We start from the raw sequence: 27,858 nt of genomic DNA, 5'->3' as shown, positions 1-27,858 counted from the left end.
ATATCACTACAGGGAAGAGGAAAAATAGGTACTTTTAATATTGTGGTGAGCTGCTCCTTTAATTTCTTTGGTTTAGACTAAGGAGGTAACACCTTTAGTAACATCTGCCATCAAAATAAAGAATGATAAAAAAATGTATTTGGTGGCAGTGTACTGTAGCTGAATTTGGGTCACAGTAATACCGGGATCCCTTCTGAATTTTTTAATAATTTATTTTTGATGTTTTTGTACAGCATTGTGTGCTTTGAGATATTTTTGCTACGTATATTATTAGTGTATCAATTTAGATTTCCACATAGTTTTTAAACTCATAGCAGCTGATTGTTTTAGCCTTACAATCATCAGTGTTGTTTTTTCCCTCATATTTATTTATTCATTTTTTGCATTTGTTGACAAACAATAAATGGCTGGAGTTAATATTATCCATAATAAAAACATAAAGGGATGTGGGATTCATAATCATCCATCAGCTCCAAAATGATAACAATAATAACTCAATAATAAAGCCCATATTAACTCCACAGGCGAGCTGCTGCATAATTATCCCTTACAGGGATAAATAAAGTTGTATTGAACTGAATTTAATTAATTGACATGTTCAGAATACCCACCTTAATATTTGAAAAGATAAAATACATTGCCAGAAATAGTGTCTAATAAACACTGCCACCAGGAGTGTTTGAGACTTTATTTCTTTCCATCTACCATGCCATGTAATGTGTTGTCACTGTCCCCCAGTGGTGACTTTTTGAACTTCTCTGCAACTTAGAGCAAAGCAGCAGGAAACAAAAACAACTGTCAAAGCAGAAGTACGTATCATTTTAAACATGTGTAAAACAGAAGTTTACAAAAATGTAAATAGCACCAAAATGACATATACAGTATTTTTCCAAAAAAAAAAAAAAAAAAAAGGCCAGACAGACAAGTGTCCACATGGAGGATGTCAAGTGTGCTTGTCAGTAGAAACCCGTAGCAGCGTATTAGTCCCATCTCATCCACTTTGTTTCGTTATCATCTCTCTAATACAAACAGTTTAACATCATAACAATGCATTCACTTCATATAAGTTAAAAAAAGGTAAAATGTGAAAACAAAACAATCATGATCAGAGAAAAAAACAAAAACAAATGCCCTATAGAATAAAATCTCAAGGGAAAATATTGCCCAGCTATACAACCATAGGTGTGTCTTTGCATTCTGTGACTTCCTCACTTCATTACACTAAATACGTGGGACATCTGGAGGCACTGGGGTGGGGAGCTTATGAGAAATGACTTTCACCGGTTCAGTTAATTTGCATCTGCACTGATGAGATTTGAAAGAGAGAAGAGGGGGAAGCAGAGGAAGTCACTTGAGCCTAATGATAAGCACACATAAGTCTCTTTTTTTAAAAAGGGACAGTTCACCCCAAAATCAAAGATATGCATTCTTCCTCTTACCTCTGGTGCTATTTATCCATCTAGATAGTTTTGGTGTGAGTTGCTGAGTTTTGGAGATTTTGGCTGTAGAGATGTATGCTTTCTCTCCAGTATAATGGGACTAAATGGCACTTGGCTTGTTGTGTTGAAAGCACCAAAAAATACATTTAAACACTTGTACAAACACAGTACGTCCCTGCAACAATACAGTTGCGACATATCATTTGCGATAACTGTTGAAATGTTACAAAGTAACAAGTATTTTATTCACAACATCTCCAAAAAGTGGAGGAAACACTGGGAGAACTTACCAGCAATATTTAAAATAATAAGAAGACACTCGTGGTAGGTTGCAACAGTCACATGTTGCAAATATTACATTGCAACATACTGGCAATGTTTAAAACTGGGCATCTCAACCTTTGTAACTCAAGGCCTACTTTTGATGTTAAAAAACTTCTGAAGGCTATATGGATAAATAGCACTACAGGTAAGAGGAAAAATATGTATTTTTGATTTTGGGCTGAACTATCCCTTTAAGATTCTGTAGCTCAAATGCTACTGGTCTCCTTTTTGGTTGGCTGCTCCCTTGGCCACGCAGTCTTTGACATCGCCTTTCAGCTCAGCTAGCTGTTCTGAATGGTTGGCCAGAGTGCCATTCACCTGGGCCAGGTAGGAGTCCGAGTGTCTCTCGAGCTCTGCCCTGATCCTCTCCAGGTGCTCCGCCAGCTCTCCCAGGCTGCTGCACTGGCCCTCCACCTGGCTCACCCTGCTATCCACATCCTTCACCTCCCTCTGCACTTCTATTGCTGTGCTCCGGCAGCCCTGCAGCTCCCCGGACAGCCGTCTCTTCAAAGACACCAGCTCTGCCTTCAGCTGGGCCAGCCGCCTCTCCCCGGCGCCCAGGAGGGAGGCTTGGTGGCCCACGAGTTTGGTGATTCCTTGCACCTGGTTGACCAGCTGGTTCTCTCTTTGCTGCCAGGTGCTGTTAGTGTGGCCCACTTCACTTGTAATCAAGCTAATAGAGTCCTTCAGGCCCTTCAGAGTGCGGTTCACTGAGTTGATGTTGACCTTCAGTAGGGTGATCTCCCCCTGGACAATGCCCTCTGTGTCCTCCTGGGCGATACGGAAGAGCAGGTTCTGCAGGGTGTTATTCAGCTGGTCCAGTTGGTTAGAATGAGTGTCTAGACGGTCAGTCATCTTCTTCTCCATCCCCTCACACTCCTCCTCTACTTCAGTGACACTGACACCCCCTGCTGGTGGGGTGGAGGGTGAGCAGGAGGAGGTGCAGAGGAGCTCCAGATCTATTAGCTGTTTCTGAATGCCGTCCAGGTCTCCTTCCACCCTCCTTCTTACAGACTCGATCTCCGTCTCCAGTGCAGGGACCACCTGACCTTCCAGGAGTGCTGGAGCGGTGGCGTTACTCAGCTCCTCAACGGCCACCAACACCCTGTCCTCAAGCGTCTTCAGCTTGTCCTCCAGTATGGTCTTAAAGCCGTCCAGACCTCCAGGGAGCTCGGCTGCTCCATCAAGTCCACCCTCCGTGGCATTGAGGCGGCCCTCTATGTCCACCAGGCGGGTCTCAATCAGCGTCTCCACCTGTATGGTCTGGTCGGTGAGGGCAGTCTGGAGCTGTCGCTGAGATTCTGTCAAACCTTTGACTGACTCCTCCAGCAGCAGCACACGCTGGGACAGACTGTTTACCTGCAATAATCAATAACTTATTAGTTCATTAGTAATACAATAAAATGTCCAGTTACACATTATTTTGATTAAGAGATATAGCTTTCTCTGCTGGAGTCTCTGCTAGTTGTCTAGGAACTTCATGGTTATGTCAAGACACCAGGTAGTCACTGCTCCTGACATAAACACTTCTTAAAATCATGAAATGTCATTTACATGCTTTAGTTTTGTACAAATAAAACCATGGAGATATAATTTCGTAATTAATAAGCACTACTGGTGCTGGTAGGTTAATTTGTTACCTTTGGACAGAGTCAGACTAACCCTGTTTCTGGTCTTTATGCTAAGCTAAGATAAATGTCTCTAGGTTGAGCTTAATATTTATCACAAAGACATGAAAATGGCTTCATCTAACTATCAGCAAGAAAGCAAATCAGCACATTGCCTAAAATGTCAGACTATTTTTTGTAACCTTTTTTTTCTAAATGTTGGTCATGTCTCATGGTTCTTGAATTGTTATTTCTACACCCAAACTTATTTATTATTATTCAAATTTATTTAAAGTCAAAATGAACCCCTGTAAGATCACATCTCTTCATATCGCACACCTAATAACAATTAAATTCAAAAAAAGTTTTAGATCCAGTTCTTTGTATTCTCATATCAAAATCCAATCATGTTCTCTTCTTGTAAAACAAAATAAGTTGTGTGCTTACATAGATACAGTATGCTTGAACCAACCACTTTTAATCAGTATCATGACATCCACCAGCTTTTAGTGGCAGAGAGCTACGACTGTTAGCTAACTAACAGCAGCACACAACCACTTTTCAAAGTTTAAATCAAATTTCTCCAATGTCCCGTCTGCCTCTCATGTTTCACTAAAAAATATGCCACGATACAGAACCCACAATAAATACTCTCAAAATTATGTTTCATCTGGACTTTAAGAACTGTTCACTTGTTAAATTGATTGTGTATGACTGCATGCTGATCATATTACAAACACATCCATGCGTACCTGTCCACAGCAGCTCTCAGTGAGAGTTAGGCCCTGAATCTGAGCCTGCAAAGAGCCCAACTCCTCCCTGAGGCCAGTCTCTCTTCCATCCAGAGACTGCTGCATCTGCTGCTGACCGTCCATATGATCCCTGTGGCACTGCCTCTGCACCTCCCCAATCTTTTTGTCGCAGTGGTTTTCCAGACCAGTCAGACGGCGCTCAAAGCCGTCCAGGATCTCAGCCCGTATTCCAGCCAGCTTGATTTCCAGGATCTCATCCAGCTGTGCGGTGGAGCTGGGGCCAGGGATGGGCTTGCCTCTTGTTTCCAACAGCTTCTTCAGCTGGCCATCATGACCCAGGACCATCCCCTAAAGACACGCAGGTGAGAAATAAGAAAAGGGTGGCATCTAAAAAAGGAAGGGCAACTGAAGCCTGATCAATCTAGACACTGTATGAACTGATCTTTGTAGTAGTGTAACTGTACCTGAATCTCTTCTAAGATGTGACTTTTGGCTCGCAGCTCATCCCTCACTTCTGTCACCCTCCCAGCTAAGTCTCCAAAACCAGGGAAGGTCTCTTCTCCTTCTAGTCCACCAGGAGTTCCATCTGGGATCGCCCCAACTCCCACCGTGGGTTGGGGAGGGTTGGGGAGCAGGGGCACCAGGATTTTTTTGGTGTCTTCCCGGAGAGATGTGCGTAATCGCTCCTCGAGGCCAGCCACCACCCCGTTTAGAGTGTCCAGACCCTGAGTGAGGCGACGCAAGTCCTCCTCCATACGGTCCAAACGTTCACCAGTCACTCCTGATATCCCGAATCTGTTTCCTGTTTTCAAAGGATCAAACAGAATGGAAGGGCATTTAAAAAGAGCGAAAGAGAAAATACTTTCTCTGATGCAGGAGAGAAAGTTCAAACCCTTGGTCTTTGGAGTAAATTGGTAGGCATTTATTCTCACCATAGTTTGGTTTTCCGTTCCCAGCAGGTAGTTGTCCTGAGGGTATTGGTCTGTGGTCAGGCACACCGGGGTAGGGTCTGCCAGGCTCCAGCTGGCCTCCTCCAGGCCTCTGGTCCACAGGGGGTCTAGGGCCATGGGGGAAGCCTTTCATCCCGGGGCGATGGGGCAGACCTGGACCCTTGAAAGGTGGTATCATGACATCAGGCAGTGACGTGGGTCCATCGTAGCAGTTATCTCCAGAGTAGCCGGGACAACATCTCCACTCCAGCTCAGTCACTGTCTTATAACCGACTTTGTACTTTGGCTTGAAGAATGTCCTGTACCTAAAGGAAATATGATGGGTTGTTTACTAATTAAGAGCACAGAGCCAGGACAGAGGAGGAGGAGATGGGAGGGGCAGAGCAGAGATAAAGGGACGAAGTTGTTCTCAGTGGGTTCAAACATGGATTAGAGGGAGATTAGGAGATTAAGATAAGTGTAACATAAATGATGTAGCATCAGAGGATTGCGCCAGGGTCAGCACCCAACTTCAGTGTTATCTTGTTTAACTTGAATTTCCTTATGACTGTGAATCAAACTTCCTGGAGACGAAACCTAAACCCCTGCCATAGCCACAGCCTAGTCTTATCCTAACCTTAAAGGGTGACTCCATCTGTGCACTTTTCTGGGTTTTTTTAAAAAATGAAACTCAGCTGTTAGCAAAAAAGGATGATGTAGGATACAGCGCTACGTGGGAAATGTTTCTAGAGCGGCTTTGGAGCACAGCATTTTGATGCTAAAACTTGTGACCAATTCTTGAATGTTCAGATTTGAATACATAAGGAATACTCTTGGTAAGTTACAAAATGATACAAAAAGTCTTCACCCTAAATGATTTATGTTATGGGGATGTGTGTTTTCTCCCCAAAAGGAAGGTGGGTCCCCATAAAAACAGTTTTACATCCCCACATGGACACAAGTACATATTCATTGTCATTAATTTGTCTTTTCTGAGGTGGAAATCCACTTGTTTTATTTCCCCTGTCCTGGTTTGAAAGGTATATTTTAATAAAGTCTCTAGATAACATATAGTATCTTCACATGAGAATAACTGCTTATATGTAGACTCACATGCAGACACGCTTGTATCTGCAGGAGCTAAAGTTATGGTTAAATTAGACATTAATTTATATCATGATAAATAAACAATACTGTTTCATTTTTTCTGTTACTTTTATCATTTCATAAATGTGGGTGGGCACATCATAAGTGAGATCATATCTGATCAAGGATATTTCATAAATGAGGAGGAGCTCTTCAGCATTTTTAAGGCAGAGAAAGAAATGTTCTCACAGTAGTTGATGTCATTTGAACTTTCAAACTGTCTATTATTTTTCATTAGAACTGAATAAACACCATTTTCCCCCGTGGTCTCTCTCTTCTGTGGAAGAGCTCTGACTACAAACACAGATGTTCAAGCAGCTGGGGACCTGCACGTCATTACACAGGCAGCACATCATGTGAACACTAGAGGGCAGCATTGAATTAAAGTATATTGTACTCTGTTCCTAGTTTGCTGAATGTTAAGTCATAACCACACATTTTAAATTTCACGGTCAGACTCACCAAGATTCAGACTGAACAGTCAAAAGTTGTAGGTAAAACTTGAAATGTTTTTTTGAAAAACGTACATGACAACAGGGCACTTCTGACCCCAGATGCACTTGGTGGTGTACTCAGCCTTCACATAGGTGGCCACTCCATCCTGCATGGTGCACGTGATGTTCTTCTGGACCACGTAGGCACAGTGGTTTCTGTGGGGACAGGAGAGTGACATTATAGAGTTTAACAACTTACAGCACTGATATATCAACACTACAACACCCAGCTCATTAAAGGTGCAGTAAGTGATTCTGTGATAACAACACTTTGGCTTGGCGGCTCGGATCCAAAGTGTTGTACAGGAGTCTAGTTTTCTCTCTGCACACTTGAATTACAGTACTCTGAAAGGTTATTATAAATGTTTCCCCAATGATGCCAAAAATAAACTCAGTAACTCAAATAAATTCCTGTAAAACTCAGTGTATAAAAGTTAGACCACATAGCTTTTGCTGAGCAGCAACCACTATGTCCACAAGTGTCAGTGACAAAGGAAAATACTGAAATGTTGTTTAACAGTAGCACAAGTAAAGAACACATATTATACATACATATATTATTACATCAGCCCACTCACTCACTAATGTCGGGTACACAGAAATAGTGTAATGTTGTAGTAATGCCATATCAGCAAACTCCAGAGAATATTGTCCACTTTATTATCATGTAAACTTATTTCTTCCCTCAATCAAAATACTTTCACTTTAAGGGTCCAGTGTTTTGTAGTTGATTTAAAGGGATTCATTGGCAGAATAACAGAACATAACAGCACATAAGTGTGTTTTCATTCATGTAGAATAACCTAAACATAAAAACCAATGAGTTTACATTACCTTATAATGAGCCATTTCCATCTACAGAGGGTGCAGGTCCTCTTTCACTATGTTGCACCAGCATGTTTCTACAGTAGCCCAGAATGGACAAAGCAAACACTACTGCTAGAGTTTCGCGACCACTATAGGTTCTCCATGGAAGGTGTCACTCTTCCTTTCCATGGGCAGGAGAACCTATGGTGGCCACCAAACGCAGAAGGCTGCATCTTAATCCAGTGTTTGTTTAGTTTGTTCTGGATAACTGCAGCAACATGGTGACCTACATGGAAGAGAGGACCCATGTCTCCTGTAGACATAAACAGCTCATTCTAAGGTAATAAAAACACAACAATTCTCACTTTCAAGTGATTATACACTGAAAGCATACTTCTTAGTGCTGCAGTAGTTCAGCTATGCCTTCATTCTGCTTTTTCTTTTTTGCTTTTAAGTTTTGTTTAAACAACATTATAAAAAGGTTTTCATTCTAATGTAGGATTGAATTAATAAGATGTCTGTTCATGATAATGGAAGCGTCAGATGAGATTTATTAATTTTGAAATTGCATTTTTAGTATAATTATAACCAGACCTGACATGCTTTGAAAGGGTTTATAGTGCATTTGGATAAATTACGTTGAGTGAAGTTTTCCTGCTTGTTATTAAAAACCACAATTTTTGGATAACTCTGGCGTGACGCAAAGTGATGACAGAGGATGTTTGCTGAGCTTTGTCCAGATGGATTGTCTTTTATTTCTCTCTATATGCTTGGAAATAAGGTTCTTTCTTTCTTTCTTTCTCAATTTGTTTCTGAAGAACCCTTTTTTTGAAGAGAGGGTTCATCAAGGGTTCTTTGTAAGACTAGGGCTTCCTATGGCACCTTTGTCATCCAAACAATCATTGGCTGTTGAAAGATGTTCTCTGAATTTATACAAATCTAACATAGATTGTTAAAGGTGCTACTGATTGAACAGTCAGCCACCAGAGGTTCCCCTGCCCCCTTCTGTTCTAGTGGTTGCCAGGTAGCTGTAGTGGTTGCCTAAGAACCAAATGTCACAGGATAAAGATTTTTTAAAAAAATATTTGTTCATATAAAAACTGTATTAACAGAACCTTTAAAATTAGGGATGATAACATATACAATATATGGGATTCAATAATTGTTGCCTCATCTGTAGAACACAGTATGGTTCTTTGTAGAACCCTCTGAAGACAAGAAGGTCATAGGTGAAACCCTTACAAAGGATATTTATAACAGGTCCCCCTTTGGTTCCACACAAAACCCTTGGAATATAAAAGGGTTCTTGGCACAACATCCTTAACAGGTTCTACATGAAACTCTTGGATTATAAACAGGTTCTTGATAGAACCCCCTGGATGGATTCTGGTTTAAACCATTGGAATATAAAAAGGTTCTCTGTAGAACCCAACCAGGGGGTTTTAGATAAAACCCTTGGAATGTAACAACCTGAGTGGGTTCTAGATGCGAAGATTTGGCAGATAAAGGGGTTCTCTATAAAACTGCCTCGTGGGTTCTAGATGAAATACTTGGAATGTAAAAAGGTTCCCTGTAGAACCTGACCAGCGGGTTCTAGATGAAACCCTTGAAATAACAACCTGGATGCGCTCTAGATGAAAGGCTTGGATTACAAAACAGTTCTCCAGTGAACCCACCCAGGGGGTTCTAGATGAAACCCTTGGACCATGAAAAGGTTCGCGGTAGAACCATCTAGGTGGGTTCTAGATGAGACCCTTGGATTAGAAGATGGAGAGGATCTGGATGGAACGTCTAGAGAGGGCTCTGGGTGGAACCATTACACCACAGAGGAGCCCTCTGTAGCCCCTCTAATAAAGGTTCCAGTTATAACTCTATGTGCTGGGTTCTTGGTAGAACCCTCTGAAAGGGATCCAAGTGGAGACTTTGTAAAAAGGTTCTACGGGGAACCAAAACCAGTTCTCCTATGGGGACAAGCTGCAGAACCCTTTATGGTTCCAATAAGCACTTTTATTTCTAAGAGTGTAATTCAAAGTGGTGTTTCACCAGCTTCACTACCAACTCAAAACTCATTTCATGTTGACATGTGCATTGATTTAAAAAAGCATAAATTTTGAGCTAAAATCATTTATCCAGACAAGAAACAAGAAGTATAACTGAGACTGTTTTCAATCCTGAAAATCCTCCTGAAATATGTGCAGAATCCAACACATAATAACTTCACTATAATACTTTGAGCAGTTGTTGCATCATGCTGGAGCTGCTGGACCTTCTCTCTCCTTCACTTCACTTCACTGCCAGTGCAGCTACAGCAACTGCTAAATGTTCCCCTGGCCCCCGCGCAACACAGGAAACGATGATCTGCGCTCTTTAGGCTCACATGTGAAGCATTTCTTACATTCAGAGGGGAGCATTTAGCAACACATGCAGTACTTAACGTTACTCCACAGCTGTTTCAGGACAAATAGAAGTGTCTGGAGGAGCAGGGAGGGACACGGGGGCCGAGTAGGGTCCACGCATGCCAAGTTAACAGGTTCAGAGGGCTAACAGGCAGGACAGTCTGTCAGGATCTGTGAGAAACCACTGCTGCTTTCTGCAAACCGCTGACTGTGTTGACAGTGTTTTGTGTGCATGTGTGCGTGAGAGTGTGTGTGTCACCACTCTCCCTGTGTTGACATATGTTAATAGCGGTGGAAGGAAAAGGGCAGGAGTCAGAATGACAGAGCTCCTTTCATACCAGCCTGACAACCTGCTGCCAGGTCGTGCGTTGTTAAGGAAGTGGCGGTTATGACCTGAACTGATGTGGTGTGATGGGAGTTCTTAAAGTACTTTAAACTCACACAGGCAATTTACTGCTTGCTGCAGATGATTTCTTTGGCATAAAAAAGCAGGGAAATCTTGGCTGGAAACATTGCCTTTATGTATCTGATGGTGGTTAGGCATAGTGAACGAAGACTGTAAACTTAATCTGACAACACAAGTGGGGCTGCATCATAATTTCTGGTGGGACTGTTTAGAGTTGGTCTTTGCCCGTCCACTTTTCTATTTAAATATTTGATTATTTTGAAACTCCTGCTGCCACCACTACGAGATATAACGTACATATTATTGTATATTACCAACACAGGTGAAAAATAATGTACACTAAAGTAAAATTAAAATGGACTTAAATAACCATACTAATAGTGTAATATAAAGGACTTCCTATCTGTTTGCTAATTTCAGTGTACTAAAAATGCACTTAATAAGCTAATGCCGTGTCATTACTGCTACTAAAGATATAATGAAATACAATGAAATGTATTTAACTGTACTATTATGAGACACCATTAATATATTCTAAATATACTAAAGTTTAATTATGTTTAATTATATTTTAAGTGCATTTGAAAGTAATTTCAAATTGAGATAATATTTACAATGTATTATCCACATACTTTTATTGAATTATAAATTTTTTCCTCATATATTACGAGTGTATTAATGGTAATCTGAAAAGTGGATTAAAATGTGCTTACAGTAAAAGTGCAGCATTTGTACAAAAAGATGTCCTTAAGTAAATTTACACGTATCTGAGTCTTTCATCATATCTTTAGTTGCACAATGATTTATCATTAGCATACTAAGTACATTGTTAGCACATCAAAAATAGCACACTTTTAGAACATATATCATGTGCACATGTAAGTATACTTAAATTAAGTGTACTTTAAGTTAATTTATCCAGGTGTACGATTTCAAGTCATAAGACCCACACTGGCAATGGCTCATGAGCCATTTTTATACTGTGGAATATGTCTAACACATATATCACTAACTTGGAAAAAAAGACAGATGTTTTGACAGTTTGAGGGAATCTTAAATAAACAAGCTGCAGGATGTGACCATAGACACACCTCCAGCACAGCTGTTAACTATCATGCAATGGGCTGTATTTAAGCGCTATGTCACTATAATCACTTTAATCTTGATATGTCTTGAGAAAGGTCCTGATGACTGAGCATCATCCTTATTAATAAATAAATACAGAGAGATAAGTGTCTGTGGGAATTGGACTTTTTTCTTTGGAATTGGATTTTTGTTGGATTTGATTCTCTGCACAATGAAACAGACTGCGTCTTGTCTTCTCCTCATCTGGCACATTTTCTCTCTCCTGAAAACTCATGATAAACTCATGCACTGTGTCCCAGCTCAGTCTGCTGATGTTACAATGCTGCTCATAATTTGCTTTCATGCATTTTTCCCCGCCACCACCCCACCTGCAGGCTCTTTTCTTTACGATTCCTGAGGGGAGGGTTAACACTGGTCACTCCCTCCGCTCTCATCTGCTGCCTCAGAAAACACAGAGCGCCAAAATAAATTACATTTTCCTCTGGCACAAATATATTTGCACAAGATCACATTCACATGGTGACAGTAATAGAGATTCCTGGAGTTAAGAAAAACTGTCGATACTGTCATCCAGAGAATATCAGCACTACAGTGAGTGGTTGAAGTATTATATTGTAAAACTTTAGAAGTGTTAAATGAGTATGGTTTCCTCCTCCTCATAAATGACAGATTTATCGACTGCAACCAGGAGCTTTATGACTTTATTTTTTGTGTGTGAGAGAGTTATGAAAAGCTTCTATATGCATACACTTTTAGAAATAAGGGTTCCAAAAGGTTCCTTCCTGAAGGCCTGATATTCTATCCAGACCCATATGCCTCTGAAGAACCGTTTGTGTAAGAAAGTGTTTATCAAAAGTTCTTTGTAAGACTAAAGGTTGCATTAAGAACCCTTTTCATCCAGAGAACTCTTTAGTCAAGGGTTCTTTGTACCATAAATGCGTTCTTGGTAGAACTCTCTGGGTGGGTTCTGGCTAAAACCCTTTGAATACAAAACGGTTACCAGTAAAACTCCCTGAATGTGTTCTAGACAAAACCCGTTGAGTCTAAAAAGATTCTGGGTAGAACCCACTGGGTGATTTCTAGATAAAACAGTTATAATATAAAAAGGTTTTTGCTAGAACCTCCTTAGTGTGTTCTAGATGAAACACTCGGTTGAACTCCCTTGGTGGGTTCCTCATAACACATTTGGAATAAAAAAGGGTTCTTGGTAGACCTTTCTGGGTGGGTTCTACATAAAACACTTGAAATATGCAAAGGTTCTTGGTTCAGCCCCCAAAGTGTGTTCAAGATAAAACCTTGGTGGGTTCTAGATAAAATACTTTCAAAAATTATCTTGATCAAACCCCCGGTTGGGTTCTTGGTAGTACCCTTGGAAGGTGAAATGGTTCTGGATAGAACCCCCAGAGAGGGTTTTGGATATAACCATTACACCCTAGAAAGGTTCTCTGTAGAACTCTCTGTAGAAGGGGGTTCTGGGTAAAACCTTTCACAGATTGGTCTCAGTATAACCCTTCATGTTGGGTTTTAGGTGCAACTTTCTGAAAGGGTTCCAAGTGGAACATTTCAAAAAGGTTCTACCAATAACCAAAAAGGGTTTTCTTACAGGGACAAGCCAAAGAACCCTCTCTGGCTCTAGTTAGAACTTTCATTTCTAATAGTGTGGACGGGTTTCTGACAGCTGATGGTGAGCAGAGTGCATGAGTCTGTCTGTGTGTACAGTATAGTAAGTGCGGGACCCCTCTCACGTTACACACAGAGCTGATCAGTGCAGTGAAAAGTGACCATGTTCACAGATTTGTTTGTCAGGTGCACATCTGGGGGGGGAGCCAGTGACCTTCAGACTCACACACAATGCCTGAAAAGTGCAGGAATCCAGATGTAAGGGATGAAAAAAAAACAAAAACCTTTCTCCTGCTCTCTGTTTCTGTCCCTCAGTCTGTGCAGTCTGTTTTCACAGATCTGTCAATGTCATTTGGGCCTGTGAGTGATATTTTATCCTCACTGTCTTACAGACGGAGGAGTTCTGGCTTTGTGAGAATCAAAGTCGAGTGCTGAGATAAATTCTGTCCCTCTGCGCTGCAGTGTCGGTCAGGGCAACCGCAGGTCACCTCCTCTGCTGTGTAAAAACAGATCTTTATAGGACGAATGGTGAGTTTCAGCTTGAGGGATTGTGATAGTGTGTGTGAGCTGCACAAACACACACACACATGCACATATTACCAACAGCGCTCGGCCCTTTTATCTCACACCCACAGAGACCACACAGCTCTGCAGGGTGAAGCTTTATCGCCAGAAATATGATGTGTAAGTGGTCATATGTGAGAAGAAAAGTGCTGTCTTGGTGAGAACTTTGTTTTGCCTGCTTGTGTGTGTGTTTAAAGGATGTCCAGCCTCGGGGAGACAGCACTGATCTGGACACCTTGGTGGGAAAAAAGGACGAGAAGTCCTGATCCACTATGATCTGAGATCAGAGGACATGCAGAGAGGAAGGAGAAGCAGAGAGAGGAGAGCGCAGGCCTCCTCTGAGCTATTTTCACACCTCATCTCTCAGCCAATGTGGCACAAGGAGACTGCTTTTAAAAAGTATAAATACCTTCTGATGTTTGTTTTAGCACTCATTGGTGACAGATGGGAGGGGTTGGCCACACAGGATCATCCAGTAAGTGCCAGACAGTAAAGGTCACCCAGGTCAAATCAACTTTATTTATGACTTGCATTTTAAAACAACTAGCACTAGAAGAATATACAGAGAACTTCAATAGGGTACTGCAGCGGTAAAACTATAATTAACAGTAACAGCAAAAGCATAAAACATCAATTTTTTTTTTTAAATATGCAAGGCACATCATATTGCGGAGCTTGATGTGACTAATGTCAGAGAAATTAACTGTTTTCAAACAAGATTTAAAGGTGTCAGTTGAGGGCAGGTGGACTATTCTTTTGCTTTGGGGAAGCAACTGCAAAGGCATGATGAACCTTTAAGTTTAACTTTGCCCCTGAGACAGGAAAAAGCATCTGGTCAGGAGACCTGAGTGACCTAGAGCCACTAAAGAATAGTGAAGTAGGTCAGTGGAATAGGAAGTCGTCGACGTATGTAATAAATTTATAATAAAGACAACCATGCAAGCTGCTCTGGAGGCTGCACTTTCACTGGAAATTAAAAAAGTTGAGACAACTCAAAATTTCAAGGCAAGTTATTGCAAAAGACTTGAGTTCTGAGCCCAACTCAAACTCTAAACTTTTAAGATAAACTAAAAAAAAAAAAAAACTAAAAAAAAAAATCTCTTACACTTTATGTTTAGACAAACTTAATTCTTTGATTTTTAGAAACTGAAAAAATGTATTTCAAAAATCATAGTGAGCTGTGAACCTTATTTATAATTTGGGTGACTGAAAATTAAACGGTTTTAATTGAAAGTATTTCAGTGTTTACCATTTTTCACTTTCACCTCAATGTTTTTACTCAACTATTTTTGAAAAGCAATTTTTTGAGTTTCCCAAACTCAAAGATTCATGTTTACAAAAAGTTAATTATCTCAACAAAAGATTAATAGTTGGGGAAACTTCCAGCATTTAAGAGACTGAGTCAGGCTCAAAACTTAAAAATCTACTGCAGTAATTTGCCTTGAAATTTAGAAGTTTTTCATCTATTTAATTTTGACAGTCTTTGGCACAAAGACTAAATAATAATATCAGCGTACTTATATACCTACTTTTGTTAAAATACTCATGTTCAAAGTAGAATGTGTTCCATCTTCATCATCTTTGCGTGTTATCATCCCAACATTTGCCAATAACAACTAAACACAAAATAAAGCTGAGGCTGATGGGATTTCTTAAAGCAGCATACTTAGAGAACATAGTTAAAGTTTGGCGTATGAGCTCTGACCTCATCATTGCCTGCAGATATGTTTACATGGAGCAGCATTTCCCCAACATAGGGTCGGGACACATTTTTACTGGGCTGCCAACTGGCAGAGTAAGATGCATATGGCTTTTGCTCAAATAGTGACAGGCAGTGCATGACAAGAGATAGAGAGCAGCTCTCAGTGGTATCAACCCTTTAATGGCATCCAAAATATTGGACAAGAACTTGAAAACAGAGAATTAAAATACAGCTGTGGGTGTCCTCCTCACTGATAGTTAAAGCGATAAACCAGCACAAAAATAAGAATTAGGCTACCAACATAGACCATTATGGTCTGAACAGTACATGGTGTAAACACTAACAAAAAACAACATTTGGATTTTGAAATATAAAGCAACAAACTTAAACTATTCAGTCCAGGCATGAAGGGAAATGTGGGCCGTCACCACAAAGCCTTGTTCTGAGCTGCTCATGTTTGCATGTAGGCCTGTTTCTGGACTCACAATAACTATATAGTAAAGTGAAGTGGGTGTGTTGTGTGGTAAAGTGCGTCTGCCAGACTGTAACTGGAGATATTGGTGAGCGATGAGCAAATATCTTGAACTAGTCAGAGCCTGCAGGTGGAGTTGTTGGGGTTAAAGAAGCAATTCTGATTCAGGGCTGCAGTGGCATTGACAGGGCAGAGGAAGAGAGGCATGTTGTGTGTTTATCAGTGCAACTCAAGTTGACTGCCTGAACTTGCAGATGAAAACTTCGACCTGATAATGCAGCTAGATAAAAAGTTAGGGATCATGCTAATTGTTACAATTCATCCTGCAGGAGGGGGATGTGAATGTCGGTACCAAATTTCATACCAGTCCATTCGATAGCTGACAAGGTATTTCATTAAAAAACAAAAATGGCTCATGGTAGCTCTACCAAAGTCATGAGGATTAATCGTCAAGTATCTGTAACAAATTTCATGACAATTCCAATACTTTGTCTAAGTCTAGAGCAGAATAACCAACCAATAAGTGGTCAGTTTTTGTATAAATAACACAACTTTACACTGTCAAATATCATGCAATGCATATGCCAAAGTTCAGTTTTGCATGCAGGTGATATGCCAGTCCTTTCCATTCACTTCTGTGGACAGCAGATCCAGAGCCAGGTGACCTTCACTGTCATGGTAACATAAATAAACACATTGTGAAACAGCAGTTTGGTTAAGTTAAGTCAACAGAACTACTTGGTTAGGATTAGGAAAAGATCAATCTTACATACATGAAGTAAGTCACGTGACTTACATCACGTAACTCAAAATTTTAAATTGCAACGATCTTAGGTTTCACACGAGACACAAACCTTTGATAGTTTCATGCAAAGTTTTGGACGTTTTTTGGATCTACTCTTCACAGAAGTTAATGGAAAGGATTGGGATGTCTACTGTGAGCAAAATTTGTATTTGGCATATGCACTGCATGATATTTGAATGTATAAAGTTGTCTTATTTGTATGCTGAAGAGACTTGACTGGACCAATAGATCAACCAACATTGCCATCCCTGCAGCCACGCTGCCAGTATGGCTGAAAGTCTCGAACAGCAGCTGATCAGTGTGCTGTCTTTGAGTGAAGTTACCAACCTCAGCTAATGCATCTGATATAATTACATTCGACTCATCGGGTGTGTAGTTTAAAACAAAATTAGGCCTCGAAGGATGTTTACACTAATTAACCCAAGCCTGAGTTGTGGATTGCATTAGATCCACTTAAAGACTCTTTTGAGCCAAAACTACAAATTGGCTTGCTGCACATTACTCTCCAGATGCTGTGAGTTGTATTTAAAATATTTCTGGTGATATTTCACATATGTCTAACTTTTTTTTTTTTTATGTAAAAAAACATTTCTCTTGTGTGTTATAAGAAACTTATAAGTTGAGTCTCACTGTAAACATCATGAAAACACCCAAAATATGAATGTCTCTAGTTGATCCACACCCTCACTGAACCACCCAATCCAACTGACTCCACACTTATCCAAATCATGAGTGTATTGAACTCTCTTATGCACTTCCCAGCGTCACCTGACCTTTCTCTCATCCTCCCCAAACAAAAACAAAACAGTCTTCACCTCCTTTCGCCGTTACAGGAAAGCCACGTTGACTATTTCTCTTGCCTTTCTTTTCTCTCTCTCTCTCCTATCACACTTCCCTTTTTTAAAGGCAAAATATTGTCTTTTTTCTGTCATTGCAGCGTGTCATTTTTTGACTGCTGCTCTGGTCCCACTGTAAATATTTCCAGTATAGCATTACAGTTCCGAAATCGCTTCACAGTCTCCCATGGGGAAAGCAGAATTCCCATCTCAGATTCTCATGTGAAGCGTTTTTGGCAAATATTATTGCTGCCAGACCTCCACCCTCTGCTGGGCCCAAAACAACTCACCTTTCAATCCCCTCTTTTTCTCATAACGTTCCTCTCTTTTTTCTGCAAAATCTGCAAACTGCAGGTAATCTCTGTTTACTTATCTAAGCATGCCAGTCCCGCTCTTGCCTCTGTTTCTAATGCTCTTTTTTCTTCCAAGCCCCTCTATGTTGCCTCATCACGACCCTGACATCTCTGACCCTCTAACCCGCCACTTTTCCCTTTGTTGCTTTCGATGTTTTGACACTGTGGCACTAAAGGGCTCACCTTCCTCATTACTGACCGCTCTCTCACCTGCAGGGTTCCTGACTGTTTGAACCCAGGCCACTGACAGATTTATGACTGAAACAGGCCAGATAGAAAACCATGCAATCTTTAACAGGACCTTTAATAACCATGTCTGTGGGCTAAAACCACTCCTCCAGGGCCCATCTCTTTCCATATTTGCTTTTAATGAAGCTTTTCTCCAGCCAATTGGCAGGTCTTGAAGGCCCCATGGTGCAGAGCTGATTGACGTCGCTCTTGTGGCTTCTGATTAGGTTTAAAGGAAAGATGTGATACTCCCAGCTCTAGGATGAAGGGGATCCACTGTCATTCACTGCCAGCTCTGGTTATTAGAGCTTAAAGGTCCAAAGTGTAAAATTTACAGAGGTTTATTAGCAGAATATGGCAGAAGTTAACTATAATATTCATGAATATGTTTTCATTTGTGTATAATCACCTAAAAATTAGAATTGTTGAGTTTTCTTTACCTTCGAAAGAACTGTTTATATCTACAGAGGACGTGGGTCCTCTTCCAAGGAGGTTTCTACAGTGGTGCAGAACAGACAAACTAAATGCTGGCTCTGCATTCGGCTTTTTGCATTTATAGTTGAGAGACAAAACCTGGAAGGGGAGAGTAACACAAGGTGTCTGATAAAATATAAATGGTAGAAAATACAAAAGGGATCTAATAAAGAAAAACAATAATAGGCCTAGCCTGGGGCTTGAATATGACAGGCCTATGAAAGGAAATACTTGGCATAAATAAATAATGATTGCTAAAAGTCTAATCATAAAATAAATCCAGAGTATAATGAAGCCTTTTTTTTTAATAAATAAAAACTTTTTTAGATCATGACAATTTAAATGAATGAATCAGAAAACTTTTCATGGATCCTCTGGCACAGTGCCATGGATCCCTGGGGTCCTCGGACCTCCATTTAAGAATCATTGCTTTAAGGTTCCCATGAAACAGCCAGTGGAGTGGTTGTAGCTCATGTGTTTCCTGTAAAACACACAGCCAGGGAGGGACTTGTCATGGACATTGATTGGCATTTTAGTGCTGTGGATATAGGAAGGAGGGTGGTACACTGACACTCCCACTGAACAGAGACAGACCAGGACCAAAAGAGCTTCCAGTTTAATGACAGGGACAAGGATACAGTACAGAGGTGGTTTCCTCTCTGTGTTTGGCCCCCAGGGCTGAGTCATGGCTAACTGAGCTAATGGCAGTTAGCAGTTTGCTAAGGTACTTTAGCAACAAGTAAAGCTAACAATATCTTTTGACCTCAGTACTGTATTCCCCGTCAGTCTTGTAGGCTGTGTTCATCTTGATTAGTTACTTTAACAACAAGTGAAGGTAAAGCTATCTTGTAAATTCAGAAACTCTTAAATGAACATTAGCTTTTTTTCACAATGAGGCCCACACCCCAGAAATACTTCAGTCCGCTTTGGTGAACACATGTATTCTCCTTCCGTGCTCCGGTGGTGTCATAAGCAAAAAAAAAAAAGCTTTTCACTGGACCCAAATTTAGTGTATGTCGCCAGGTGCAGGATGAGTTATTGACATATTTTAATTATTTTCCGGAAAGGCTCTGAAATACCATTGAAAATAGCCAGGAGTATCGACAAAACAATTCTTTTGTTATCGTTGGGCCAGATACTGCTATAAAGGTGACGTGAAGTGCAAAACATATGTGACAAAAAACACCTGAACACTGATTTTGACTTCGTTGGAAGTTTAAAGGCAGTCCAATACTTTTACATGTGTGTAAATTTTGGCCGCCAGCCTGTCATTGCTAGCACTACTGTTAAGCTGCTTTGCTGGACAAGCATATATTCTCTATGTTGCTTTGTTGTGTTGTATTCTTCTCTTGGAGTACAGTGAGGGGCTCAAACTGCGGTAGTGAAATAACACCAATAAGTTATCCTCAGGCATTTCCCAAAGCACATAATCTTCTTTGAGTAAGAATAGCTCTCTGTTTTGTTAAAATAAAAGGGTATTCAAGTAGAATTCTTAGATTTGTTAGGCTCACTGTACTGTGTTGGGAATTCAATCAATAGCGATGTGGAGGGTGGATGTTGAAAAAAATAAAGTAGCACACACAATAACAGAGCAGCTAAGAAAAAGATAGCTTGGAACTAGGACTGGGTATTATGAATGAAACAAAAAAAAACAATTATAAACATATTTTCTGATAATGATAGGCCCTGTATAATATTTACAGAGACAAAGTGAAGCCAGAACTTCTGCACTCTGTCCGAGAAGTAAGAAAACTTCATTTAAAATCATATTGATATAAAACTGCTAGTGACTAAAAATACAGCATTGGAGCAGAGACTTTCTAATCAGTGTGTCATGTAGCTCTCTTCATGTGTTTAAATCAGGAGGGCAGATCTTTCAAAAACAAACTAATTGACTCCATGACATGAAGTTGAAAATGAATGAAAAATCACATAAAGAATAATCAAAATAGTGTAAATTTCAATGAACCGATTTCCACTGTTTTAGGTTACATCAGAAAAAACTCTTCCTACATCCATCCAACGCTTATCCGGTGGTGAGAGCAGGCCAGGCAAGGTGGTCCAGACTTTCCTCTCCCCAGCAAAGTTTTCCAGGCCCTCGAGGAGACTTCTGAGGTGTTTTGAATCAAATGGAATATAAAATCTTTCCATCATGTTGTACCAATTGAACATGCCTGGAAAACCTTCAACCGAAGGTGCTCAGGAGGCATTCTGAACATGTCCCTGAACCTCCTCACCTGACTCCTTTTGATGTGAAGGAGCAGTGGCTGTAGTCCGAGCTGCCTCTAGATATCTGTAATCCTTACCCTATCTCTGCGGGCGAGCCCAGCTCTCGTAAAGAGCTTGCATCCACAATCTCATCCTTTTGGTTGTTACAGTAATGAGTTCATGACCATAGGTGAGGGTTGGACCATAGAACGTAGGTAAAATTGAAACCTTTGTCTCCCTGTCCAGCTCCCTCTTCACCACAGCGATGTGATATATTGCCCACACCAAAGTGCCCCATGATGATTCAGTGTTCACCATTTCACACACAAATGGAGCAGCCATCAGGAGCAATTTAAGGTTCAGTATCTTGCTCAAGGACAAGTCAAAATGCAGACCGGGGGAGCCGCAGATCAAACTACAGATCCTCTGATTAGTGGACGACCCACGTTGCCTCCTGAGCAACAACTGCTGCGATCTCTAAAAACTGATATATCTATTAATATCTGCATGTGCAAAATCTATAGAGAAGATTTTACTGTCAAAAGCATTCTGGTTTCTATTTGTTTTTTGTGAGTTATATTGACCAACCACATTTGACCAAGCTTTGGGTATATTCAGATAAACAGTCTGTGAGGAGAGAGAAATGGGTCAAACACTCTGGCCAAAATACAACCTCTGAACCTATTAGCTATGGTCTGGTAAATATCTCTTTATACAGGTTAACCACCAATTCAGTTCTTGCGTTTCAAGTTGCTAATCGGACAGTAAACAATGAAGAATTAGCCTGGTTACCCACTGGCTACACCAGAAGTTCTGAAATATTGGCTGTTGCCCCAAGAGGCTAAATTGTCACCAGATGACAGCCAACGGGTTCTCAGATTACAGCCTCCATTACTGCTAATGTCACACTAATATACCTCTTTGGGAGTGATTTGCTGCCCCAAGTGAAGGACTTCATGTATCTCAGGGTCTCTTCACACATGTAAAATGAAAAGGAGTAGTCCAGCACTGTAGGAAATAGTCTTATTTGTTTTCTTATAGAAGGTTTGATGATATCGGTCTTACATTGGCTTAATGTGAAGCTACAGCAAGCAGGTGAGCATTACGACTATAGCTATAGCCTGGCCCTGTCCAAAGGAAAATAATCTGCCTTGCAACACTTATTTTAAGCAAAGCTAAGGTAAATGACTGCTAACTGTGGCACCATATTTAATATGAGCACCATATTTAGATATGAGACTTGAATCAATCTTTTTCACTAACTCTTAGAAAGAAACATGACAAGCAAATTTCCCCAAACTGCAATTTGATTGGAGTGCATTGCTAACACCATGCAATCATTTCATCATGATGATCACACTTTGAAATTCTGCTATCGTAAAATGCATCAGGCTTAATAAAACACTCAGTGTTGTCATAAAAATCCCAAACATTTTAGCAGAAAGGTCAGTGAAAGCGGTAAGATAGATAAATATGTGTTGGTGAGGAGCTTGGGAATTTACTGCCCAGCCTCTGTGACCCTTAGCAGGAGACTGGCTCCACTCTTGTCCTCCACTGGACACTCAACACAAACTTACAACAGCAGCCCATAACCTCTAACCTCGACCAACTCACCGACCTTTCCCCCCTGATCTCTGTCCCATACATCATCGAAAAGCCCTCAGATACGTCTCTAATCTGATCAGAGAAGACATGCAGCATCTGCTGGTATCCTAATTGATTTATACAAAACCCATTTCCCAGTGATAACTTTGGATTATGTTTCACCTGTTGGTGGGTATTTTGTTTTCTAGTTATCTTGTTGTAGTGCAACATGATGAGATACCACAAACAGTTTTGTTTGCCTTTGCCCCTTGTGATTTATACAATTATATGAGGAATGAGGCTGTCTGTGGCTCAGGAGGGGTCACCCACTGATCATCAGGTCGGCTCCACCTCCAAGTATCCTTGGGCGAGGCGACGTACCTCCATAGCCAGTGGGGATGCACAAACCAGTGCATTTCTACTTACTGGTCCCAAGCCCAGATAAATGGGAAGGGTCATGCATCGGGAAGGACATCCGGCACAAAAAGCCTGTGCCGAATCAAATATGTGAATCATAAAGATCATAAGATTTCCATGCTGGGTTGGGTGGGGCCCAGTCTGCCAGTAAGATCAGCTGATCAGCTGTGGCAGATGGAACAGCCCAAAGAAGAAAAAGAAGACAATTAGGAATGTGTTACACATAATAAATTAGAAATATACTTTCATATGAACAGCATATAAGCATACCAACTAGCAACAGCTTCTAATCTTTTAATAATTTGTTCTTGGTTGAGAGAACTCAAAATTTCATGGCAACTTACTGCAATGGATAATAGTTTTAATTGAGAATAATTCAATATTTTCAATAAAAAACATGTCCAGGCACCCAAATAATGACTAGTAAGGTTCATAGCTCCCTGTGATCAATATTTTTGAGATTCAAGTTTATCTAAAGAAGAAAAGTAAGTTAGTAAAAACATTAAAAAAAAGTAAATTATTATATGTTGGCAAAGCTATAAACTATAAAACTTAAGAATTTGAGTTGGGCTCAAAACTCAAAAATCTATTGCAAAAACTTACCTTGGAATTTTGAGTTATCTCGATTGTTTTTTTTTGCAGTGTCGAAGATGAAAAAAAGATCAACATAATGATGTATTTTCTTTGAATTACTGCTTTGCCAAAATCTTGTGCCAAAACAACTTCCAGGAAATCTGAGCCACCTGCACAGTTTTCATCCTGGCCCAATAAAAACTGCACAATATAGCTGTGACAGGTACCGTGTTGTAACCGTCTAAGATGCCACAATCAGTGACTAGAGGGCTATTACATTTTCTCACTGCACCGAGTGAAAGGAAGGACTGTGAAATCAAATCACTCGCTTTGCTGCCAAAACACAGATAATAATTCAACATGAAGCCTGTGGTGCACCAACAGCTGAGAATTTTTAAACATGTCACTAAAAAACACGCGTGTTTCGTCCACGTGACTGTGTGGTCAGTCAGAAACAAGAGTTCATATTTAGAATCTGTAAAAGCACAACTGCTCAAAAATACACAACAACAAACAAACACTCACAAATATGTAGACACACACTCTCTCGCTCTCTCTCTCACACACACACGTCATGGCACGTGTGTTATTTTTAAGTGTCTGTTTCCACTGACCAGTCAGCCGACAACAACTGAGCTCATATATCTGTAGTGGTGGTCTGACACTGACACGTCCCCGGGGCCCTTAGTGTCCAAGGTGGGTCAGCAGCTCTTGTATCAACACTATAGTTGGACACAGACACATGTGGGGGATTTTTACCAGCTACCAGCGACAAGCAATTACTGACCACCTGTCATTCCTGATCAGTTTGTTTGGAATAGAACAATCTATAACACCTGGTTGATCTATCAATAGTAGGATTCGGGCTTGGAAGGGTATCAGGCATAAATTGGGATGGGTAAATATAAACGTCTTTGGCCCAACTGTGACAAAGTAAACAGATGTCACTGTCATGTGTCTCCAGCACACAGTGGCCGAGAGCAGCAAAGTTTAAAGTATCAGATAAGAGGAAAAATAAAATGCAGGTCAAACAGCAAAGCAAGTTCATCTGTTTACAGCCCATTTCAGCAAAGCAGTGGTTTTCATGAGACATACAAGGAATTAAGAAATGTCAAACTAGTCAAACTAAGAAAGACATGTTTAGGATTTTAAAGGAATATAATGAAATAGAAAATAAAAATACAATAAAATGGAATAAAACAGATTAATAAGTAGAACAAAGTAAAGAGAGCACTGAGAATGATATTGATTTGACAGCAAGAAAAGTGATCATGAGCAATATTGGGCATACAAAGCCACTCACTATAAAAATAAACTATTTATTTTACCTTAAAAAAGTGAGTGTCCAGATTGCAACATTTTATGTTGACTGAATTTGAAAAGACAAGTTGGGGTAATTTAAAATAAATACACTTTTTTAGTCAAATAAACTAATTAAGTTGTAGTTGTACTTGAGAAAACATGTTCAATAAGTTTAAGATATTAAGGTGAACCAACAACTGCAGCAGTCACTCTGACTAACATTACCAACAAAGTAGATTTCTTTTGACATTTTTTGTCAGTTTAAAAAGTAATTTCTTCATTTCACACAGCTGCTCCTGCAGGAGCTACTTTGTTCCAACGTTGGCACAAAAATATGTGAAACAGCTCCCAGTGAATTTATTACATTTTCAGTGTAAGGATACTCCCTTATACTTACTGGATTCAATACTAACCTTCGTCATGGTCTGCAGTGTTTTCATTACAGTGAAAACAAGCAACCATGACTCATCTTTAAGTGTATTACAGACACACTGCAAGTTTCCATGTGTTTTCTTCAAACTATAAAAAAGAGAGCTCTCAGGAGGGTTTTAACTTATTTTAATGAGTTGACAGTACATTTATTCAACTTATCACTTACAGTCAAAAGATTTCAATTTAGAAGGCCTTAGTTTATGTTAAGTTCTGAAGTGTTCTCATAATAAATACTAGAAAATGTAAATGTAATTAAGTTGATTAAATAAAACCTGCATATTTATGTTTAAGTTACAACAAGGAATTTTCATATTGTGGATGAAAATGGTAGTATTTCCTGCAGGATAACTACACAATATGACGTCAAAATAAAATTTAAAATCAAAATAAAAATCTCGTCATGCTAAATTTCAATTGGCTAACGCACTACTCACTGAATCTGTGCCATGGAAAATATAAACACAGGATTGTTTCATCTGAGTTCAGGAAGGATCTGACCCGTTTGCAACTATTACGAATGACTACATAGAAATAGCTGATCTTCTTCTTGTGGTCAGTTAAAATTTCTTTGCAGCTTGAAGTTAATGAGAAATTATTAGTTGATTCCACTAAAATCCTGTATGATTTTTTAGAGTGTAATATCATGAAATTACTTTTTCAATTAGTAATAGAGTACTTTTTGCCTAACACTTGTCACCAGTGAGAAAAAAAGTTAAAAGTTGCGCTTTTGGCTTAGGAGTACTGATAGAGTAAACATATGATGAAGCTGCCTGGAAAAGGAGGAACAGAAGAGGCTTACATGGAGGTTAAATTCTTGGGTGAGAAAGTTAAAGGTGCAGACTGAATGTGGGTGTTGCTCTCCGACTGATGGATGCTGAAGAAGAGCCTATTCCCAGGAGATGAGGGCAGCCTACATGGCAGACTAAGCAGGGCTGGGCGATCAGCAGTGTTCTGTGGCAGTTTGAGTGAAGCAGCAGGTAGCTGGGGAGCTGTCCAAAGACATAACAGCTCTCAGGGGAAGCCAGGCAAAAGAGACGGGAAAGGGAGGAAAAAAAAAAAAAAACGAAAAGAGCCCCGCAGGCCAAACATCAGCCGTCCCTATCCAGGCAAAACATATATCTGCATGGCTCTGTTTCATCTCACAGCTTCATGGCTTTCAAATTATTATTTCTCTATGCTCATGCGGTCCTGACAATATGAGTCCAGCGTATTTACACACACCACACACCTCTGATTAAAAACAGGAGGAGATCCGCTTCTTCTTGTTGATATTGGAAGAGTTAGGAAAAAAGCAACCTTTCAATAAGACTTTTGGTCGCATTTTATTTTACACTAATTAGAGGTAACAAGTCATATTTTGTATTAAAATTGAAATTGTAACACATTACAACTGAACTCTTCTGTAAACTAAAATGCAAATTAATGTGTATTAACTGTACTGTACTGTAAACTAAAGTGAAATGTGTCCCTATGAAATGTGTCCCTAATTTTTCTTTAATGAGGTCTAATAATGATCTAAAAAAATTCTAATCCAGTCTAAAACAGAACAGATTATTTCAAATGTTGTTTAATTTAATACAAAGTACAGCTGGTTACATCTTTTTAGTGTAGTGTAAAAAAAGTGCAATTATAATTTCAATGCAAACTCAGTTGAGAACACTGCTTTAACATTGATTGGTGATTATCTGTACCACTCCCTTCTGGCAGCGGGTGCCCAGCTGTACTGTAAGTCTTGCCTCTAATTGAGCCCCCCTCCCACCTCACACACACAAACATGCAGACACACAGCGGCTGTGAGGGATCAATACTCTTGTCATCAACTCAGCACCCCCCTCGCTGCGCCATAAAGACCATAATGACGGCTTTGTTTTCATAACGCCGCATGTCATTGTTGCTGTATAATGTTTATCCCGAGCCGCAGATGGTTTTAGGTGTGAACCGCAGAAAAGGGCTGATGGTGAGCAAGAGAGAAACAGAGAGTCAATTCAGGGATCTGTTACCAAGCCGATGCCCTAACGCAAACCATATTTCCGCAACTCTGGAGCATGACATGTGTTCCTCAGGGGAAATACAGTATGAGGTGGGTCCTGCTGCTCACAAGCACTCTCACTACTTGGAATGCTTTTTGAATTCAATCCCCAGCAGCGTGGGAAGGGAAATAAAACGTGCATTAGCGCCTGTGACATGTCCAAAACAGTGCACTTACTTGTGACGGGTCATGGGCTTGTTTGGTGAGTGGTGAGGGTTCAGTCCAGCCTTGTACAGGTTGTATCTGTTTCCATAGAAAGGGTTGACATGACCTCCATAGAAAGTTCCTTTACTGTCCACTGCAGAGAGCAGCACTCCTAAGAGGAAGAACTGTGCAATCAGGTGACACAACTTGGTCCTCATTTTGCTTTTTCTCTAAGTCTTTAAAAGTAATTCCAGAGTCTTGAAAATGCAACTTGCAGGTGAGGAAAACAGTAAAAAGTTTGTTTCTCAGAGTGTTTTGCTGAAGTTCCCCGGCTCACGTGCGGTCTTGTCTTCCTCAGTGGGCCCTGAAGGAGACATAGAGCCCAAACAGCTGTAGCATCAACAGCATCTTGCCCAATATACGGTTCCAGTCCGCACACTAACCACAGTCTGAGCACATAGGACAGAGCAGAGGGAAAACTAGTGAGGCTGAAGAGGGAGGGGAGAGGAAGAAGAAGGGGCAAGGAAAACACCACAAAGGTGTGCTGGAGGAGGAGGGGAAAAGAGAAAGAGGAGAGTAGGAGGACAGAGGAAAGAAGGAGGGAAGAGCGGGTCTCTAGGAAAGTTTCAGCTCACACACACACACACGCATGCAAGCGTGTGGGACCTGCTGACTAGGCTCGACCCTCTGAGTCCTGTGCACTCTGCATGAGTGAGGGTGTGTGTGCAA

At 40.4% G+C, this 27,858-nt stretch overlaps 1 protein-coding gene across 1 annotated transcript; it reads right to left on the bottom strand.

Annotated features, from left to right (window-relative positions):
- Positions 1-647: 647 nt before the first annotated feature.
- On the bottom strand, positions 648-27,858 carry emilin3b (elastin microfibril interfacer 3b). The gene is made up of 6 exons (XM_084720940.1): positions 27,163-27,858; positions 6,725-6,847; positions 5,055-5,377; positions 4,587-4,924; positions 4,123-4,470; positions 648-3,122 (listed from the first exon to the last, which is right to left on the bottom strand). The coding sequence occupies exons 1-6, from the start codon at positions 27,345-27,347 to the stop codon at positions 1,977-1,979; spliced, it is 2,463 nt and encodes an 820-aa protein (XP_084577066.1). The 5' UTR covers positions 27,348-27,858; the 3' UTR covers positions 648-1,976.

Source organism: Lutjanus erythropterus, chromosome 6, assembly GCF_056507025.1.
Source record: "Lutjanus erythropterus isolate fLutEry1 chromosome 6, fLutEry1.hap2, whole genome shotgun sequence".
Taxonomy (NCBI): domain Eukaryota; kingdom Metazoa; phylum Chordata; class Actinopteri; order Lutjaniformes; family Lutjanidae; genus Lutjanus; species Lutjanus erythropterus.
This window is presented reverse-complemented; position numbering and strand designations above follow the sequence as displayed.

What these genes read in the sequence shown, in the direction of transcription:
- emilin3b (XM_084720940.1), bottom strand. Translation starts at nt 27,347, where the DNA reads ATGAGGACCAAGTTGTGTCACCTGATTGCACAGTTCTTCCTCTTAGGA. An exon ending in AAGCCCATGACCCGTCACAA is followed by an intron (nt 6,848 to 27,162) that starts GTAAGTGCACTG and finishes CTGTCCCCACAG; the next exon opens with AAACCACTGTGCCTACGTGG. An exon ending in GAACGGAAAACCAAACTATG is followed by an intron (nt 4,925 to 5,054) that starts GTGAGAATAAAT and finishes CTTTGAAAACAG; the next exon opens with GAAACAGATTCGGGATATCA.